Source organism: Triticum urartu, chromosome 7A, assembly GCF_056163025.1.
Source record: "Triticum urartu cultivar PI428250 chromosome 7A, HENAU_Tu73, whole genome shotgun sequence".
NCBI classification, from domain to species: Eukaryota; Viridiplantae; Streptophyta; class Magnoliopsida; order Poales; family Poaceae; genus Triticum; species Triticum urartu.
The window spans coordinates 106,078,323-106,099,842 of record NC_141879.1 but is presented as its reverse complement, the minus strand read 5'-3'; the positions used below and the strand labels follow the sequence as shown (position 1 = coordinate 106,099,842).

The window sequence follows — 21,520 nt, the reverse complement described above, 5'->3', positions numbered from 1 at the left end:
ATTGCCACTTTTTTTGCTGTTAGTACAACGCCAGCAGTCAAGTCAAGCAATGCTACTGCTAAAGTGATGCCACATTTAACTAATGCCACTCTCAGTATAATGCCACCGATAAATTTAAGCAATGCCATTTAATGTCACTGGATTATTTTAGGGTTAGCTGTTGATTGTGGATGTATTAAAGATTTTTCAGCTAAGGCATTCTAATGTTGTTGCACGGCCAGTATACTAACGATGAAAATTGTTACTACCTTCGGATTTTTGCAATGTTAATGCTTATAGATTACATACCTCACTTTCATGAGATAAGTTAATTTTTTTGTACAGTGTCACCAAAATGCCAAGGCGCTGATGTCATTTTATTTTGGTTAAACTGCACAGACAATTATGAAGACAAGAGGAAAGGTCAAGAGTGGGCACCTCCTCCTTCGGCTGTTCTCTTGATTCGTTCGATCAAGTTTTTATGTTTGATCGATTATCAAGATTGGGATAGCAATTTTTAAGGTCCCCCAAGTTCGAAATGATATTTACCTTGGAGGTACATGGTTTGCAATTTTTTATACTGTCATTAGTTAATAATGCTAGTTACCTTCAGACTTTTGTATTTGGTTTAATGCTCATGCACAGCTAGTATACCAATGCTGAAACTTGTTACCTTTACATTTTGTATTGTTAATTCTCATAGAAACCTTCCAGTGCTAGAGTTTATTGAAATCTATTCAGTAAAACCATTGTATTGTACCCTGTAATAAACTAACTACTCTACTGTTGCACTAGCCACTGGATTAGTGTATATTTGTAGTATTCGAACGGTGTTGCATTAGCGTATGGACATAAATAAAGTGTGGCAAGCTTTCCTAGATATGTGCTCAAGAAAACTACTACCTATTTTTCTAAATACTAGACATTTGGGTACTTTAAATTGAACCGCGAAAACATCTTATATTAAGGAACAAAGGGTGTAGAGTTCACTCAAATTATCCCGGTAAAGCTAGTCACACCTTTGTTAAAATTAATGTTCATTATGTTATCGGAGGAGGTCTGTATGTTTGTCTCTAATGCCTGTTGACTACATACCTGACATCATGGTGTAATGTTAAGTCATTTCCTTTTGTACAGTGTCACTGAATTGTCAAGGCGGTGATGGCATTTTATTTTAGTAGAACTGCACAAAATTTGCTTAAAAGAAGAGGAAAGGTCAGGAATGGCTCAGTTTTTCAGGAAAAAACTATGTATGCCTTCCTGACATCAGCCGATGTTGCTTTATTTATTCCTTCAAACAGGTGGTTAGAAACAGTCTTGCTACCTTTTCCCATTAAGAAATTGGAATGCTTATATTTGTGAGTCTATGCTTCAACTAGTGCCACTTTTAGAGTAATCACACTTTCAATATCTATGCAAACAGGGATGCTCGATTTTAGTGGAACTGCACAAAAAGTCCAACTGGTTCAACATTAGGAGCATGTTTTTTTTCCAAACCTTTATATCCAATTGGTGGCACTATGAGCTGTTCATTACGAAGGTACATGATTTGCTACTATCTTGATACTCTTTTTATACTGTCATTAGATAGTAATACTAGTGGTTTGCATGTGAATTTATTGGCAGGGTGGACCTACATTGGAGGTGCAGGACATGATTCAATGATTGGATGCTCAATTTCGGTTGTATCGATTTCACCTCTTCCATCACTGCGAACATGGATATCCTTGGTCTGATGAAGAATAGGCGCTATATTTCTGCTCTGAACCAGCAAATCAATTCAGTATGAAATTGTCCAAGGCAAAACATAACTGTATCAGATTGTCCAGTGCAGAACATGACAGATGCTAAGCGGAAGAGACATGTTTAAACCGAAAATACAAGGTGTGGTATATGTTTACTAGCTGCTTGATAGTTGTGCAGACAGAGATGTCTGTCCGTTGCTATTTGGCAAACAAACAAAGTGTCCGCAATTTTGGTTAAACTGCACAAGAGAATAGTATAGTCACTGCATGCAGAGCCATTTGAAAATAGACACAGAAAGATTGGATCACTTCATGGACTGCAGAAAAGTAGTATTGTACTATTTATTGGCCAACACTAGGTGCTTCATTGCTTTGGTCTGATTATACAATGAGCATCATTTTCCCTAAGCTAAAGTTTGTATTCCGAAAATAGTCTCGCGGTGTGATCGAGAGAAGACCAAATCATATTGCAGTGGATGTTCCTCCATCATGTGTGGTTCATTCTCATGGTTCCAGCTGTTGGTGAAACCACTTACGTTTGCAAGAGGAATTGTAGACTTCACAAACAAATTTGTCTTTCAGTCTGTACTGAATGTTGGCCAAGAGAAGCATCCATGTTAGTAGGAAGAACAGATGTTTTTTCTAGATCTCTGCTTTTGGAGCTACATATTTGTATATGATCTGTGAACCATTGAGATGCATTAACATGTTGATCTTATGTATGGGAATCGTACAAGTTAGTTTTAGTTGCAACGCAAGATCCGAAGTGGCTGATCTTTGCTTTTGAAGCTACATATTTGTATATGATCTGTGAATCATTGAGATGCATTAACAGTTACTTATTTATGTTCGCTCAGTGTTTACAAGTTACTGACCGATCACTAGCTAGCCTACAAATGCGCTCCTAGCAGTTTTATTTGCGACGCAAGATGCGGAGTGGCAGTTTTTTGAATAAAAATGCCTACCTCTGAAGAAACTGACAAGCTACACTATCAATCCTACACGGATAAAAATGCCTACCTCTGAAGAAGTTTAAGCCTAATTAATTCCGTGAGCAAAGCATCAAGACCAAGGCATGGCAATAATTAACGGCATGCATAAGTTTAAGCCTAATTAATTCCAGCGATTTAAGTGGCTGCATGCGTGCCCTCGGCTGTGACTCCTTGCATGCTGCTTTGCGTACTGCCTACGAGCGATTCTGAGTGCCTGCATGCAGCCAGCCATAATTAAGGCAACTAACTGATGTGAAAAAAGATATGCTTTAATTGTTGCGGGCTTTTTAAATCCGTGGAATCATTATTGACAAGGAGGGAGATGATTCGAGTGCACTTGTTTGACTGCCATGCCAGCGTGCGACCCAGACGGGACGGGACGACACAGTCATAATTTCAGTTTCTCTAGTTTTCCACGGCAAGCTGGCGCGCTAAGCTATTATGCATTGAATTCGGATGACCGTCGCGCTACCTTCCGCCTATAAGTACTACTTCCCGGCCTTCTCCGGTGCCACCGTGACCCAACTCGCCATATCCTCATAAGCCCCCACCGGCCCGACGTCGCTCGCCACGTCCGCCATGCCCCCGCCCGTCTGCGGTAGGCGACGCCGGAGGCGGTCACCACCGGAACTAGTGTTCGGGTTTTCACCGGAAGGCAGACGGAGGGAGGAGGCATTCTATCTGTCTTTAGATGGCCATGTGGAGATCGAGGAGTTGTTGGAGCGCGAGCACATGGTGGAGGAGCAGGAGTTTTTGGAGCGCGACCGCCTGGCGGAGGAGCAGTGTATCGCCGATTTGCGTCGCCAACGGGACATGGAGCAGCAGCGCACCGACGCTCTAAGTCGCGAGCAGAGCGCCCGCAACTGGGCCGACTACGTGGAGGCCGGCGCCCGGCAAATAGCCCTGGAGGCTGTCGGGCACGCACACGTTCGCGACGCTGATTTTTACTACCAGCTCGTCAAGTGGGTTTCCCGCTTGGAAGATGAAACTTCGGTGGACCACGCCGGCATGGAAAGGGCCAACGCGCGCGAGCAACGCGCCCTATCGCACCTCTTGCAAGTCCGAGGCGAGGCGCACGACGCCGGTGCCGGCGTTTAGCGTGTACCACAGATGGCGGCCGGCATCATCTAGTTAGCTAAGAGTAAGTTAGTACTTGTACGCTACTAGAGTATTAGTGGGAGTAGAGAGTTAAATTGGCTATGATGGTTGTCAACGTGGAAGTTCAGTACTCTATATGTGGATCAGACCTGTTACTTTGCTCTGAATGTTGAACTTTCCGTTTGAACGTATGGAATGGGCTGTTATTTTTTTAAATGGGTTATATTTGTCCTCCACGGGTTTAGAGGCTGACTTGTGGGCCTAGCAAGTTGACCCGTACACAATCAAGAGATGATTGTACGTGGAGAGGATGACATCAGGGACCCGCCAAGGTCATGGCAGTACGCAAGCAAGTGCCTCCTTATTTCAAGCCAATAAAAAATGGCTCCTTCTAGTGGATTTCTGACATCTGGGTCCCATGTCATTGTCAACGTAGTCAATAAATGAGAGAATTGCACAACGAGCGGCTGACACCAGGGACCCAGCAGCTCACCTAGTTATTTTTATTTTGGGTTAATTTGATAAATGCCACTCCAAATCTGGTGTATCCGAGAAATGCCACTGCAATTTCCAAATTTTGAAAAATGTCATTTCACGCCATTTCTAGTGGCATTTTTCGAAGTCTGGAGTGGCGTTTTTCAAAGTTTGCAAACTGCAGTGGCGTTTTTCACAGTTTGCAAAAATTGCAATGGCATTTTTCAAAGTTTGGAAATTATAGTGGCATTTTTATGAATCGCCATAATTGGAGTGGCATTTATCTAATTTGTTTTTGAGACGGAAGCAGGGTGTCAACTGGGTTGTGCGGGACACTCTGACATGTCTAGACAGCCTTTTCTTTTATGCTTACCATAGACCAGCCCAGTAGTTTTTTTTTCTTTCTGAAAATGGCTAGCCCAGTTTTTTGTGATTTGTCAAGTAAGTCGCTTTATCAGGACTGTTGGGCTGCAAATCTTTCAAGAAGAGGAGAGCTTCATTCGGCTGGTCGAGAAAATGGTCTATCAGTAATGAGAAATGGGATGTACATTTTAAAACACATCAAACCGGCAATTAGTTTCAAATATCTTTTTTTCATTTCGAGATTTTAAATTGCATTGATTTTTATGCGTGGACAATTTATTGGATTTTATATTGATATACATTTATTTTTAAAATCAGTCTGAATGTGACTCGAAATTTCGAGATTAAAAACAGTTCAGACTGCACCGACATATGCAAAATTAAGTATAATTTTTTAACCGTGGCCACAATATGGACTGTAATGCTAATAAAAAGAATATGGGCTCCAAAACCTCCGTAAGAATTAGCAAATGGGCTGTAAATTATTTGAAATAATGGCAGATGGGCAGTATGCTGTTTTCCACAGATTTGAGGCTTTCCACAGATGGCATGTATACTGTTGGATGTCCATCCAACGGCCGTCGTGCTTCTTCAATCTCTGCTCTTCCTGCTTCAGCCGCTCAAACAAGCGCCGGCGGGAGTGCCTGCTCCCTACTCCCCGCGGTCGGCTGTGCTGCCGCGCAGGCCTCACCACCCCTCCGTACTCCCATCGCTGGCCTAGCCATCCCTCTACTCACCCACACCTACTGTTATTCTCCGGCGACGGCAGACAAACCAGTAAACCCTCATACAGTCGTACTCCCCTCCGCGTGGGAAACAAAAACAATTGCCGAGTCTTCCCTGCCTCCGTGTCGTTTCCTTCCTAGGCCTCACCGTTTTCCACCGCCCTGGTGCTCTCGGCGTGGCATGGTCAACGTGGTCAACGACCGATATGCATCTGAAGTGGACTGTACGTGGAGAGGGTGACAGCTGGGTCCACGGTCGCACGCCAGAAAATGCCTCCTTATTACGCGCAAAATAATGATTCCTCCACCTGACATCTGGGACCCACCGAAAGGGCCTCTGTATTTCGCGAAAAAAACATTACCGCCGCTGGCATCTCGGACCCACCAGCTATATCTTCGCACGCAAGGAAGTGCCTCCTTATTACGCACAAAAAAATGAATACTCCCCCTCCTAGCTGGGACCCAGTATAGTGGGCCTACTAAGTTTACGGGGACGAAGGGCTTTGTCAACTTAGTCAATATGCACGATTCTAGCTCGACTGACCGTACGATGTCCATCCAATGGCTCTTCAACCTCTAGTCTTCTTGCTCCAGCCGCCCAAAGCAGCGCCGGTCGTGCCGCCTGCTCCTGCCTACTCCCACCGCTGGCCAGGCCATCCCAGTTATTCTGCGGCGACGGCAGCGCAGCCGAACCAGTGAACCCTCGTACTCCTCTCCGCGTGGGCATCCACTGCCGCATCTTCCCCGGCTCCGCGTCGTCCCCTTCCTAGGCCTCGCCGTCGTCCACCGCCGTGGTGCTCTCGGCGCAGTGTGGTCAATGTGGTCAACGACCGAATTCCATCGGAAGAATACTGTACGTGGAGAGGCTGACAGCTGAGTCCATGGCAGCCGCAAGGAAGTGCCTCCTTATTACACGGAAAATAATTATTCCTCCACCTGACAGCAGGGACCCACCGGACGCCCACCAGTATTTCGCGAAAAAAACGTTTGCCCCTGACTGCTGGGACCGACCCGAGGGCCACCGTATTTCGCTAAAAAACGTTCCCCTGCTGTCAGCTCAGACCCACCGGAAGTGCCTCCTTGTTACGCACACAAAAATGAATACCCCCCTGCTACCTGGGACCCACCTTGGTGGGAGGCTGACTTGTGGGCCTACTAAGTTGACGAGGACGGAGGGCTTTATCAACTTAGTCAATATAAATGATTCTAACTCCAGTGACCGTACGATGTCCATCCAACGGCCGTAGTGCTTCTTCAACCTCTGGTCTTCTTGCTCCAGCTGCCCAAAGCAGCGTCGGTCGTGCCGCATGCTCCTGCCTCCCGTGGCCGGCTGTGCTGCCGTGGAGGCCTCACCGCCCCTACTATTCCCATCGCTAGCCAGGCCCTGCGGCGACAGCAGCCTCACACCGCAGCCGAACCAGTGAACCCTCATACTCTCCACGCGGGCTTCCACAGTCGCGTCTTTCTTGGCTCCCCGCCGTCCCCTTCCTAGGCCTCGCAGTCGTCCACCGCCCTGGTGCTCTCGGCTTGGCGTGGTCAACGTGGTTAAGGAACGACTTCCATTGGACGTGGACTGTACGTGGAGAGGCTGACAGCTGGGTCCACGGCCGCAGCAAGGAAGTGCCTCCTTATTATGCGGAAAATAATGATTCCTCCACCTGACAGCTGGGACCCACCGGACGGGCCATTGTATTTCATGAAAAAAACATTTCCCCCTGACTGCTGGGACCCACCAGCTACATCTTTGCACGCAAGAAAGTGCGTCCGGACAAAAAAATGATTCGCCCCCTGACTGCTGGGACCCACCAGCTACATCTTCGCAGGCAAGGAAGTGCCTGAAAGTCGGGACCCACCTGGTCGAAGCGTACGTAGCGTTGTCATTCTGGTCGCGGACGTGTACGTACATATATACTGGTCAATGTAGAGGCGCGCACGTGTCGTAGTAGAGGCGCGTACGTGTCGTAGTAGAGGCGCGCACGTAGCATGTACACGTACATACAACGGCCAGGGTGCAAGAGAGAAAATACGGCCACGTATGTGTACATACGGGCGGGGTCTCGAACGCCTACTCGCGCATACGTACGGCCAGGGCTCGTGTACATGGCTGGGTCGGAACGGAGAAACAGCGTCGTCCTCGTGTTCATGGGGAGGCAACGGAATGCGTCGTGTTCATGGGGAGGCAACGGAATGCGTCGTGTTCATCGGGAGGCAACGGAACGCGTGGGAGCCAACTGGCTGAGTCGGAACGAAATGCGTGGTCGTGTTCATCGGGAGGGCTTGGACGGAATAGGCGATGGAAATGAGGCCTGGCGTACCGCACAATGGAGGAAACGGACCTCCTACGTTTGGAACGGGGTCCTGTTGATCGGGAGGAGTCTGGCGTACCGCAAAACGGAGAAACGGATCTCCTACGGTCGAAACGGGGGTCCTGTTAATCGGGAGGGGTGTGGCGTACCGCAAAATGGACGAAACGGATTTGTGTTGAAGCGCTACGGTCGAAACACATTTTTGCTATCACCGTATTTGAGTTTTGCTGGAACCAGCGCTTAGTTTTGCTACAATCGGCCTTTTGAGTTTTGCTAGAACCAGCGACCACTCCCCGGCCATGGCCCGGTGATGCCCAAATGTGCTACGACGGCGACCAATAGTGCTACAACCGGCAAGCAAATTTGCTACATCCATTTTTTATGACTTAGCTGCGACCCCGGCGAGGGGATGAAGTTTTGCTGCATCCGTCGTCCTTTTTGCTATGACCGACGTGACGTTTTGCTGCAACCATTCATGAGTGATGAAGACGCCCTGAGCTGCGATGGCGACGTCATTTTTGCTGCATCCATCGTCGTTTTGTGCTATCACCTGCATTGACGTTGGCTCGTCATTGGAGGTGGAGATGCAAACATTTTTTTGGAAGGTGGAGCTGCTGGACGGTACTTCCTACAACAGCGATCGCGATGGGTCATGTACGGCCACGACCTTCACTTTTTTTTGTTGTGCTTCCATGCGCGTGGGAAGGGAAGCTTCACTGGGAGAATCATTTTCGATGGGGGGAGAAGATAAGGCCTGAACGGTCTGGATCGGGCCAAGCCGACGGCGGCGAGCACGCCGGCGAGGTGCAGTCGTCGCCACCGGAGCTGCAACTGCAGGCCGGCTGTTGCATGCGTGGAGTCAGCCACAAATGCAGGTGACGAGTGCGGCGACCGGCGACGAGGATGGCCGGCGAGGGCGATAACCGGCGACGAGGACGGCCGGTGACCATGGCGACCAGCAAGCGCGTGCAGCCAGCGAGATGCGGAATCGAGCGACTAGATGCAGAATCCATCGTAGGGGCGTGCGTTGACCAAACAGCAGTTGCATCGAATGGTTATACATGCACCAATCAGATGGCTACGGGCGGACCGGCCCAAATTTCGGCCGGTCCGCCGGCGCCTATCACCCGCCTTCATTATATGCGGCCACAGTCTTCTACCCATGAGACCGCGGTTCCGCTATTTTTTTCTCTCCTTTTCTGCGCGCCACCTACTTCCCGCTAGCAGTAATGGGCCGGCCCATGTGCCTGTCGTGACAACCCTGCTTTTTATTATTTGTTTTTGATTTTTTTTCCTTTATCATTTCTGTGATTGTATTTCCTTTTTAAAATTAATTCAGGTTTTCCAAAATTTCCAAATTTCAAAAAGTTGCGAGTTTTGAAAAAATATATTGAGAAATCATAAAATGTTCGTGATTTCAAAAAAATGTTCGCATATTATAAAAAATCAATTTTTATTTTTTTAGAGAAGTAGAAATGTTCATGATTTTTAAAAAATGGTCGTGTATTCAAAAAATATTCAGTAATTTGAAAAAAATGTCCATGAATTTTTTTTAAATGTTCATAAAAATTAATGTTGATCCGTAAATAACGAACAAAACAAACTGTCGCTTATGTGGAGATTTTATTAGGGGATCTATAGAGGTCGTTTTATGATTTTATTTAGTCCCTTGCGCATCGGGTAAGAAAAAGGTTTTCGTGTTATGTACAACGCTGAGCCCTCAAAAATTGACACAACTTCTATTGGTTCATTTTTGTAAGCTATATGAAAATGACTAAATGTTTATTTTGCCTCCATACACAACTGTGTTTATTCTGGTGCCACCGTTTTTACTGGTTATGGAAAACACCGCTACGCTAGGTCAAGGCGAGACACATCATTTATCAGTCTAGCTCAGGCATGGTCCATCAATGCAGTTTGCCCAGTCAAAAAAATATTTCGTTGTGGCGCCTTACAAAATCAAGTCGTTATGCGACCATCACATTTTCAGTTTTTTAAATTATCTTTTAAAAGTCCCTTATCTCATCATGACATCATTTAGACATAGTTTGTGAAATGACGTTTTAAAAGTCCTCATCTCATCCTGACATTTGATTCAGACTTTCTTTATCTTTACCACATCTGTATAATCTAATTGTTTTTCTTCCGTTGCAAGGCACAGGCATATTTGCTAGTGTTTTTTTAATATTCAGACTAGTTATATCAGGCTTGCATTGTTATTATGGTTCGTTTATAAAGGGAGGTAATATTCGGACGAGGATTTTTAGCGCTCGGGCTCGCCTGCTCACTTTAGACAAGTCGCACATATAATGACACTTGTGTTGCTGCTGGCTTGCATTCAGCGCTGCGCTTGTGATGCTGCTGCTTTTTAATCCCACCTCGCCTGCTCACTTTAGATAAGCTAGTCGCACAGAATGACTTGTACGTGATCCTTGCCAGCCTCCCATTTGTAGAAAATCCATAGATGCATGAGCACGACCGAGCGGCTGCAGTTTCCGGCATGCATGAGCCGCCGACATGCTCTAGTTTGGTGTCTTTGAAGGTGCTCGAGATTTGGTGTTGGATGTTATTTAGTTTAGCGGTGCTTGTTTGCCTGGTTTTGACGCTCGTGTTCACTAATTAGTGGAAAGAAGCGCTCGGGTAATTAGTGTCGGAAACATAGTTTAAGGCTAGTCATAGTGAGAGTAATATAAGTAGTAACATAGATGTCACATAAGCAAAAAAGATGAGTCTACAAAGCAATAAATAAAGATGTGTATGTTACTACATCTATGACACTTTTCACTATGAAAGTAGTAACATGAACTAGTAACATATGTATGTTACTAGTCTAAGTTACTCCCCACTATGACTAGCCTAAGAAAAAATACTTGTCGAACCTTCCTGGAGAGTGTTTGTGCAAGGTTGCGTGATGTGCCAGCAGTAACTCTAATCATGGACATGTTAATGATAATTGTTCTGTTCACCTAATTTTGACTGCAAGCTATTCATTCAATTGGGTCAAAATTTATTGTCAGCAATGTCTACGGTATGGGCCATGCCTCGCAGAGTCCCAGTCCGTAAAACATGGAGATATGAATCAATTGAAATTGAATGAAGCGAAAACGAGATTAGGCGAGCCCGAGCACACTTCGAAGTTACCGGGTAATATTCTTTAGTTTGGTCAAGAGCAAGGATCAGGCGGCGTCTGCAGAACCTCTTCAGGAGTAAAGTCTGTTTTAACGGAAAAGCTATTTTCCGGACGGCAGGAATTTTGCAACATATCCACACGCATCTTATGTCGTTCGTTTCAGATCTTGCGGCCGTGATTTCAGGGCGGTTTTTTTGGATCGGAGTGATCGCGCGGGCGCATTTTTCTCGATCCAGATCTCTGGCGCGATTTTTTCTACGTAATTATCGGATCTTATCACGGCAGCTATTTTAGAAAGTTTTTTTGGGTTCGATTTTAGAGTGTTTTATTAGTGAGAAAGGAAATAGATGGCGTGATTTCCGGATCGTGATCACATGAGCAATTTTAATAAGTTTTTCTAGTGCGACTTCAGCTTGACTTTTTAAATAGAAAATAGCGTCAAAAATTGCTTGTGCCAAGAATCGAACTCTAACCATCTACTAGTGAGTTCAGCGAGCTAACCAATCCAGATACTATTATTTCTTGTTGTGAGGTGAAGTCAAAACTTGTTTTAATACCTAGGCATTGACGAACATTTGCTCTATTAAAAGACTAACTAGCCCATGCATCGTGGCCTAATGACTGACATTCGAATACCAAACACCATGATAACTCTGATAAAAGGAAAAAATGTACCATCGATAATTTATATGTAAATAGTATGATAATATAGGCTTCTTTACCTGATAACTTAGGTACAAATAGCACGATAACTTTGACCCATGATTAATTTTACTTTTTTTGAAAAACGGTCAGGGATAAAAGTTGATACTCGCGTACAAACACCACGGTAAAGTTCGACTCCGAGATAAAAGTTGTTGAAAAATATACCCCCGATAACTTCATTGTAAAAAGCATGATAATATATACACGTCAGGGATGATAACTCATGTACAAAACCATGAGTACTTTTTCACCTCCCCCCCAAGATAAAAGTTGTTCAAAAATATACCCTGATAACTTTGGTGTAAATAGCATGGTTGTATACTTATATCAGACCTGATAACTCACGTATGATGAAAAATATACAACCTATGTATCCCAGGTAACTTTTGTGTGAATACTGAATAGCATGGTAACTCACACATCGTAGACCTGATAACTTATGTCCCCCGACCTGAAAACTTTGACGCCGGGGGGGGGGGGTGTGGTTGATGGAATACCCCCTAGTAACTTTTATATGAACTTTGGCAGGGGGGAGGGGTAGGGGTTGATGAAATATCCTCTGGTAAATTTTTTGTGAATAGCATGGTAACTCACACATTGCAGACCTAGTAACTTATGTGCCCCGGTCCTGATTACTTTGGAGAAGGGAGTGATGAAATATACCCACAATAACTTTTATGCTAATAGCACAGTAACTCACACGCCGCAGACCTGATAACTTACGCACCACGGTTCTTTGGCGACGGGTGTGGGGATGGTGGGAGTTGTTGAACATACCATGATAATTTTTGTGCAAATAACATGACATTTTTTGTGTCCCGAAGACATAATGATGTAACTTTCGTGTAAATATCAGGGTAGTATACGCACCACATTTCTAATAACTTAGGTACAAACACCACGGTAACTTTTTTACTTTGAGAGAAATGTTGTTGTGCGTGAGTTACCATCGTGTTTGTGTGCGAGTTATCAGGTTTGTGGCATATAAATTATGTTGCCCTTTTGAAGGAAGTTATTGGTGTGTGTTACAACAACTTTTCTTCTCTGGACCATAAGTTACCGCAGTGTTTATGAGTAGGTTACCAGGTTTGTGGCGTATATATTACCATGCTCTTTATAGAGATGTTATTTGGGGTGTGTTACAATTTTTTTTCATGTGGTCAAAAAGTTATCACAATTTTTATGCGTGAGTTTTCAGATTCATGGCATATAAATTACCATGCTTTTTCTACAAATAAGTTATCGGGATGTGTTACAACAATATTTTTTTGTTCCGATCGAAAGTTATCACAATGTTTGTGTGTGAGGTATGAGTTTCATGACATATAATTACCATGCTCTTTTTACAAATAAGTTATGGGTATGTGTTACAGCAATATTTTTTCCTCGGGTCGAAAGTTACAATCGTGTTTGTGAGTTATCAGGTCTGTGATAGACAAATTACCGTGTACAAAAAAGAAGAAAATGGTAAAAATGAATATTTATGATCGCGTGTGTAGATATATAAATACATGTCAAACTTCTTTGTAATCATAATTTGAATCTAGACCGAGTGGTGCGACAATTGATCCTAGGCCAGGAGCAAGTGAGTTCGACTCCTGGTTCCAGCAGCCTTTTTACCATGTTTTTTTATGACACCAAAAAAAAGGAAAAAGCGGGAGAAGTGGTGGGATGATGCGTGCGGATCTGTTGCTAACATCCAGTCAGCACAGTTCCTGTTTTAAACCTTGAGGTTGTAGAGCTCGTCGGAAATAAATCCTCACCTTAAAATCCCTGAAGTTTGTACCCTGTATTCATGATCCTGGACTGATTTCGACCTTGAACCTGTTTGGTGCATCAGGAACAGTTCAATCTCGCTAGGGATAAGAGTCTACTCTCACTTACATCCCTTTACCATGTTTTTTTATGACACCAAAAAAAAGGAAAAAGCGGGAGAAGTGGTGGGATGATGCGTGCGGATCTGTTGCTAACATCCAGTCAGCACAGTTCCTGTTTTAAACCTTGAGGTTGTAGAGCTCGTCGGAAATAAATCCTCACCTTAAAATCCCCGAAGTTTGTACCCTGTATTCATGATCCTGGACTGATTCCGACCTTGAACCTGTTTGGCGCATCAGGAACAGTTCAATCTCGCTAGGGATAAGAGTCTACTCTCACTTACATCCCTTTACCATGTTTTTTTATGACACCAAAAAAAAGGAAAAAGCGGGAGAAGTGGTGGGATGATGCGTGCGGATCTGTTGCTAACATCCAGTCAGCACAGTTCCTGTTTTAAACCTTGAGGTTGTAGAGCTCGTCGGAAATAAATCCTCACCTTAAAATCCCTGAAGTTTGTACCCTGTATTCATGATCCTGGTCTGATTCCGACCTTGAACCTGTTTGGCGCATCAGGAACAGTTCAATCTCGCTAGGGATAAGAGTCTACTCTCACTTACATCCCTACCCCACGTGTCATATCCATCATCTATCCCTAGTGCCTCTCTCTCCTGAAATCAGCAGCCTGTGCTCGTACCGCGTTGCCGGCGCTGTGCGGCCCGTGCCGCCCGTTGCCCACAACGCCGTGTGTTGCAGTCCATGCAGAACCCAGGCCGCGCACCGGTAGGACGCCTCATGCCCAGGATTCGTGCTCTGGTCGTGAGTGGAGGAGAGCAAGATGATGATGATGTGGTGCCCGCACATCGGTGCGCCCCCCGCCGTGAAGTTCGTGTGGTAGCATCGCATCGAGCAGCTCGACTTGGTGTGTGCGACCACGACTTCTTCGCATCTGTTGAGAGATTTTATTCTGCATGGAACATTCAGGACCGGTTCCTTAGGTATTGTTCCTCATAACCTCTCGAATACGCACGAGTGTGCGTATCATATATTAAAGAAGAAAGGGGAAGAGCCCTCCATAGTTATATTACATCCTTACCGGCGTTTCATTGCCATCCGCCTACACATTAAACCGACTACTCGCCGTGTGCCCACTCCAGTGCCCCTATGAAGGCCGCTGCCGGTCTCCTCTCAAAATGCCCGCCTGCATCCAAGCTCTACTCACTCTTCCTATTCGGTCCATAAGGCGTGTAACGCTTACATTCGCCCCGTCGAACACTATGGCGTTCCTGTGCTTCCATAGCTCCCACAGGGTGAGCAGACATACGGTGCGGATTGTTTTCGCGTTACGCCCGGGCGAGCCGTGCCTAGTGCACCAGTCCTGCAGTGTCTCTCCTGCCTGCGGCGCACCCGCTGGCATGTTGAAGGCCGAGAAGATGCGGGCCCAAACCTCCCGTGCCAGCACACACTCCACAAGTAGGTGGCCGATCGTTTCGTCGTGCTGATCGCAAAATGGGCAGGCGTCTTGGTGTGGTAGCCCTCGCCTCGCCAATCTGTCCGACGTCCAGCACCTGTTCATGATTGCTAACCATGCAAAGAAACGGCATCAGAGTGGAGCCTTCGAACGCCAAGTGAAAGCCGCCGTGGGGGACACCTGTCGTCCGGCAAATCGAGCCGCGTAGGCCGATCGGGCCGAGAACTCGCCACTCCTCTCCCAAGACCAGGAGAAGGAGTCCACAATTTCCTCCTGGAGCTGCACCTCCCCAATCCTGAGCCAGAAGCTCATATACTCCTCGATCCCGGCCATGTCGCCAATAGGCCCTATGTCCGTGGCCCACCGGTCGTGCGCGACAGCCTCAAAAACTGTCCGTGTCCCTCTGATCCTTGTCGTGACTGAGTCGTATGCGCGCGGTGCGAGCTCTTGAATCCGATAGCCGTCGAGCCAACGATCCTCCCAAAACAGCGTGTCGCGCCCGTTCCCAACAGTCACTCTGGCTGCTGCCTGAAAAAGTTGCTTGGCCTCCTTTGGCACTGAAAAGGAGAACTCCGCCCAGGGTCTGTCGCGATCCGCTCTCTTTAACCATAACCACCTGGTTTGAAGCGCCACATTCGTCCAGGCCAGGTCGGGGATGCCAAGCCCACCAGACCACTTAGGCGTGCAAACCCGGTTCCAGGCCACCGCACAGGCGCCTCCGCCTGCATCCGGCTTGCCGGCCCACAAAAATCCTCGGCAAATCTTAACCATCGCGGCGATGGTCCTCGGTGGCAAGCCAAGAGCCAGCATGGAATGGATCGGTATGGCAGATAGCACCGATTGTACCAGTAATGCACGGCTGCTCTTGGGTAGGGTCGCCGCCTTCCAGTGCGGTAGGCGCATGGCCAACTGATCCACAAGCCCTTGCAGTTGCGCCGCCGTGAGCTTCCCGAGGGAGAGCGGGAGGCCCAAGTATTTGCATGGAAAGGCAGCGGCAGGGCACCCAAGCGTGTCACACACAAGAGTCAGCTGCTCCTCAGAGCATCGGATGGGAAGTGCTGCGCTTTTTGCCATGTTGACTAGCAGACCGGCAGCCTGACCGAAGGCGCGCAGGATCAAATCACAGGCTACCAAGTCCCTCTGCTCCGGCCTGATGAAGATGGTCACATCATCCGCAAACATGGAAATCCGCTGCCGCAGTCCATGATGTGCCAGGAGGGTGAGGATGCCAACTGTCGTGGCCTTGAGGAACAGCCGATGCAGCGGTTCCATGCACAAGATGAATAGCATTGGGGATACCGGGTCTCCCTGGCGGAGCCCGCAGCAGTTGAAGATCGTGTCACCAGGCACCCCATTCACCGCAATCCGCGTGGACGACGTGGAAAGAATGCCACAAATCCAAGCTCGCTATCTTCCTCCAAAGCCCATGTGCTCCAGCACTTCCAGTAGGAACGGCCATTGAATGGTGTCGAAGGCCTTAGTGATGTCCAACTTCAGGAGCACCGTGGACTCCCGCAGAGCGTGCAGGCGCCTAGCCGTGCACTGAACCAACATGAAGTTGTCATGGAGAGACCTCCCGCTCACAAACGCACTTTGATGGTTGCCCACGAGATGCGGTAGTTCCACCGCCAGCCTTGTTGCCAGGACCTTCTCGAAAATCTTGATTGCCCCATGGATGAGGCTCACCGGTCTGTAGTCCTTAAGCTCCATCGCTCCCATCTTCTTGGGCAGAAGTGTGACTATCGCCTTATTGATTGAAGGCAGCCCCGCATGTCTCCACGGAAAAAATGGTCCATTGCCCGCATGATGTCGTCCCGTATAATATGCCAGCACGAGGCATAAAAGCGCCCCGTAAATCCGTCCGGTCCTGGCGCCTTATCGAGTGGCATCCCTTTCACCACTTTCTCCACCTCCTCGTGTGTGAACGGGGCCTCAAGGTGCGAGAGGTCACGCACCGGCAATCCCAAAGTATCCATGTTCAGCGCAAAATCCCTATCCGGTGCCGACGCAAAGAGGCTGGAATAATATGCATCCACTTCCTCCGCAATCTCGTCCTGACCGGATAGCATGCGGCCGTTCGCATGCAACGACAAAATGGCGTTCTTCCGCTGTCTATGGCACGCCTGCCGGTGAAAATATGCCGTGTTTGCTTCTCCCTCCCTTAGTTGCAGCATCCGGGATCGCTGCCTCGCAATCATACGTTGCAATGAAGCCAGACCGAGCAGCTTCCTCTTCAACACTCTGCGTAAGCCGTGCTCCTGAGCCGAGAGCATTCTGTTATCCATGGCTTGATCCAACCTCGCAATGACCTCGAGGGTGATCAAGGTTTGCAGCTTAGCGTTACCAATCCACTTATCGCTCCATCGTTGAAGGGCCTTGGCGGTGGCCCACAGTTTATTATCCAACGCGACAAAAGGGTTCCCCGTCCCGGGCACCGAATGCCAAGCCGTGTCCACTACGTTAAAGAATCCCTCCGCCTTTGGCCAGAAGGCCTCAAAGCGGAACCTCCCGCCCATCGTGAAGTCCGCGTGTAAATCCACCAGCAGGGGGCACTGATCGGACACAGCCGATCCCATCACCGTAAGCAAGCATGCGGGGTGCAAATCCTCCCAGCAGCTAGATGTAAAGACGTGGTCAATCTTCTCGAGCATGGGTCGCTGCCTCTCGTTCGACCATGTGTACCTTCTCCCATTCAAGTACATCTCACGCAGCTCCAGTTGGTTGAGCTTAGTTCGAAACCTTGCCATCATCCTGTGGTTTACCACATCATTGCTCTTGTCCTCGGGGTTAACCAAGAGGTTAAAATCCCCTGCCACCGTCCATGGGCCAGCATGCAAGTCACGTATCTCCACCAGCTCCCGCATGAATTCAACCTTGGCCTCGCTTCCCTGAGGCCCATACACACCGGTTAGCCACCATTCGCCCCCTCGATCGGCTTAACTAGTGCCGTGAGTGTGTTGTTCGTCCGGTGCGGGTTTGACACCGCCACCACGGTGGCGTCCCATGCAATCAAGATGCCACCCCGTGTGCCCACCGCTGGAAGGTAGAAGAAGTTCTCCATTCTATTACCGAGGCAATGCCTAACTAGTTCCGGGGCTACAACCTCCAATTTGGTTTCCTGGAAGCAAACGACAGCCGGGTTGGCCATAGCCACTACTTGGAGAATAGCGTTCCGCCGTGCCGGGGAGTTCAAGCCCCGCACATTCCACACGAGCATTTCGTATGGTTGTATAGCCATCACAAAGGCCCACGTACCACCAAGGTTGGCAGTCAATGCCCTGCCTCCACCGGCTCCTCCTCCTCTTGCATCGGCAAGATGGACGCGTCCCACCCAAACAGGGCGAGGATCGCGGCGATCTTCTCGCTAGTGATCTGCTTGGAGAAGAGTTCCGCATACATGAGTAGAGACTCATCCGTGATCTCCTCGCATTCGTTCGCCAAGCAAAGTCTTCTCATCAACACTCTCTGTTGCTTGGACGCCGCAGACCCTTTTCCCACGCCCCTGGCCAGACGTGCACTCCTCCTCGGGTTAGAAACTGGTGTCCTCCTCCTTCGTGGCCTCTTCAAGTTCCCCGCTGGCGCGCGGCTTGCCGGTCGCGCGAGAAGGGGCGTCAGCGTGCGACGAATCTCCTCGCAAAACTGGTTCAGCTGCTTCTGGTGCGACACATCCAACCCGCGAGACCCCACAACGCCCTCGCCAGGTACGTCCAGCGGCGAGATTGGCGATAGACTGACCATGCACGTAGTCACATCCATGCATGCATCCACCGCGGGCCCTACCATGTTGTTGCCCATAGGAGAAAGCTCCTCAATCCCCAAGGCGGAGGTGGCCCTGGATAGGCCAGGCAGGCCGGACGAATCCTCCCCATCCTTGTATTGGTCCTCGGGCGGGAGACGCGTGGGGTCATGGACAAACGTGGGGACGAGTACAGGGGTGTCCTGTAGCAGCAGGTCCCAGGACCCAATCCGGACAGACCCCGGCGAATCCTCCTTGGTATTGCTGCCCGACACGGGATCCGGCGCCAGGCAGTCCCGCTCCACTTCGCCCTCCGAATGGGCCGCGGCCACGTCTTCTAACCTCTGACGGAAAGGAACATAGGAACCGGTGCACACAGGAGTCCTATCCCCAGCTGTCGGTTGGCCCACCTCAGTTCTGGAGGCAAGAGACGACGTGGGCGATTGGACCGTGCCCAATCCCGAAGACGACCGGTCTCCCAACCTGCCCAGCGCGCCTGTCACGTGGCGCTGCGCAAGTGGCCCGCAGACGCTTTCTGCAGTGGCAGCCGGACCGGACGTAGGCCGCGGCCCCACCTGTTCCCTCTGATCCACCGTACCTTCCAACGGACTAATCCAAACCTCTTGTTGCCGCGCCGGCGGAGTAGAGCCGTCCGATGAGCGCGCCGGCGGGGACGCGCCCCCGGTATTCCGCCCACTCCTCGAGCCAGCGCGCCGCCCACCTCTGGACTGCGAGCGGCCGCGGCGACTAGGACGACCAGAGTCCTCCTTAGAGTCCGCGCCCTCTGATGGCGGCGGCGACGGCGGCGAATTGAGAGGCGCGAGCCGCGGGGTCACCGGCGGCGCCTCCTGGAAGATGTCCATTGGGTACCAGAGAGCATCCGGGGCGCCATCCTCCTGACGCAAAGACCGTCGGCCCGGCCCCTCCACCACCAGAATCCGCCGGGCAGGAATCCTAGCCGGATCGTCCGTTCGCAACCAGACGCGGAAACGAGCCATGTCCTGTCGGCTCGCCGTGCGCTCCGCCACCTTGACGACGAGACCCAAGCCCCACAGAACCGCCTCCGCCGTGCGCCTAGTCCATGCATTCGCCGGCACACCCTTGAGCGCCAGCGGCACCAGAAACGGCATCGAGACGCCCGTGGCCTGGGCTTGTCGGAGCCATGGCCGCAGGATGAGGGAGAAATGCGCCGTGGACGCCCGGCCACTTGCCACCAGCCTGTTGCGCGTAGCCATGTCCCTGCAGAGGGCCAGGAAATCCTCGGGGTGGTAGGCCCTGATGGAGATGTCCAGGGGGCTGAGCCTGTACTCCTCGATGATCGCGGTGGCCGCCGACGTGGGGTCAACTACCGGCCGGCTGCCGCCAATGGAAACCAGCACCGCCCGGGCAAGCTCAGCCTCCAGCTCCCGAATATCCTCGCCAGCCTCCAAGAAGACGCAATCCACCGGCTCCGGCCCAGCCCCGCCCACCAGAGCGCGCGGCTCCACCGGAACGGAGAACTGGGGGCCCACCGCACTCGCATTGGTGCTCGCACCGGACTCCGCGCCGGCAACCTGGCACCAAGACCGCCCAACGCGGACCGCACCGGCCGGGGGGGCCCAGGCGGCGGAGGCGGCAGCACCACGGGTTGCGGCGGGAAGCGCACGGTCCCCGGCGGCGGCGGGCCAGGCGGTGGCGGGGGAGGCGCGGGGGGCTTCCGCGAGCGGAGGACGATACCGGGGCCGGACGCAGTGCCGGCGGCGGGCATGGGGGCTGCGACTCCGGAGACGAGCTGCGCGGCCGCGTGCAGCCCCGCGAGGTGTGGTTGTCGCCACCACAACGAACACAGCGCGTCGGGTTCTTGCATTCCGCCGAGATGTGGCCGTCGTCGCGGCCGCAATTATAGCAACACCCGTAGAGAGAGGCGGGGAGCCTGGAGTCTGGGCGCGGCCTGGGCGCCGGGATGTTGAGCGGCCGACCCGCACGCGCACGACGCGCCGGAGGCGAGCGCTGCCTCTGGCCTCCACGGCCATGCTCCCGCTGGGCCTGCCACCGATGGGGATCCGCCGCCCTCGCCGGAGGACGAGGAACAGCAGCAGCCCCGGCGCCTCCCTGGACGATGGGACCAAAGGCCGAGCCGACCACCTGCGGGACGATGATGGAGCGGATCTGGGGCCGCGGCATGCGGGCGGGGGAGGGGGCCTCCGACGAGGAGGAGGCTGAGAGGGAGACGCGGGACGCCATCCGCGCGGCAGGAGAGGGGGGGGGGGCGCCGCCTCCGGGGTGGAGGACGGCGGAGAGAGGTGGCCGCCGGAGCCGGGTGGCTTCCGGCGCGGAGCGGAGCGGAGCCGTGTTCAACTGTCTTCCATGGAGTTGAGACCCCCCAGATCGTTCCTCATAATCTCTCTCGGCTCATTAGCTAGATTGTAGGGGTTAGTTGAGCTGTGCTTTGTCTACACCCATGTATATGTAACCTGTCGATATGAATACTGAATGTGAGTTGCATCCCAAACCGATACGCCGCCGGCGACACTAACACCTTGGGCTGTGCACGATGATGAGTGGCTTCATCTAGAGCCCTCCTTAGAGCACCGTGGCATCGCGCGCAACAGCATCCAATTGGGAGTGCGCTTGCATGGGCATGGAGTGCAGGCGAACGATGCAAGGCTTGCCAGTGCGAGGAATGGAATTCACCGCAGCGTGCGCATGCTGGTCTTGTCAGTGCAGCGAACGGCATCTGTTGTCGCGCCGTCCAATACGACGAGACACAAATAATACTAGAGCCAAGCACCTTCCGAGGTAATCCATGCACAAGTACACAACAGAACACACATGCTCAACGCAGCAAGTTGCTCCGATTCTGGCCGCCGGCTAGACGCGTACATGTACGCATGCACATACAGGAGCGCTTTCGATCCATTCCTAGCGCAGGAGCACTTCTGATCCATTCCCACCGCGAAGATGATTATGACGCGTGGGTCCACTTAATCAGTGAGAGTAGAAAG

General features: G+C 50.4%; 1 protein-coding gene across 1 annotated transcript; it reads right to left on the bottom strand.

The window, feature by feature from the left end:
- Positions 1-16,539: 16,539 nt before the first annotated feature.
- On the bottom strand, positions 16,540-17,664 carry LOC147958324 (uncharacterized). Its single transcript, XM_087532051.1, has one exon. It carries the CDS (start codon positions 17,662-17,664, stop codon positions 16,540-16,542), a length of 1,125 nt encoding a protein of 374 aa, XP_087388177.1.
- Between the last annotated feature and the right edge of the window lie 3,856 nt (positions 17,665-21,520).

Bases quoted from the DNA above. Each gene is read 5' to 3' on its own strand.
- LOC147958324 (XM_087532051.1), bottom strand. From the start codon at position 17,664: ATGCGGGAGCTGGTGGAGATACGTGACTTGCATGCTGGCCCATGGACG.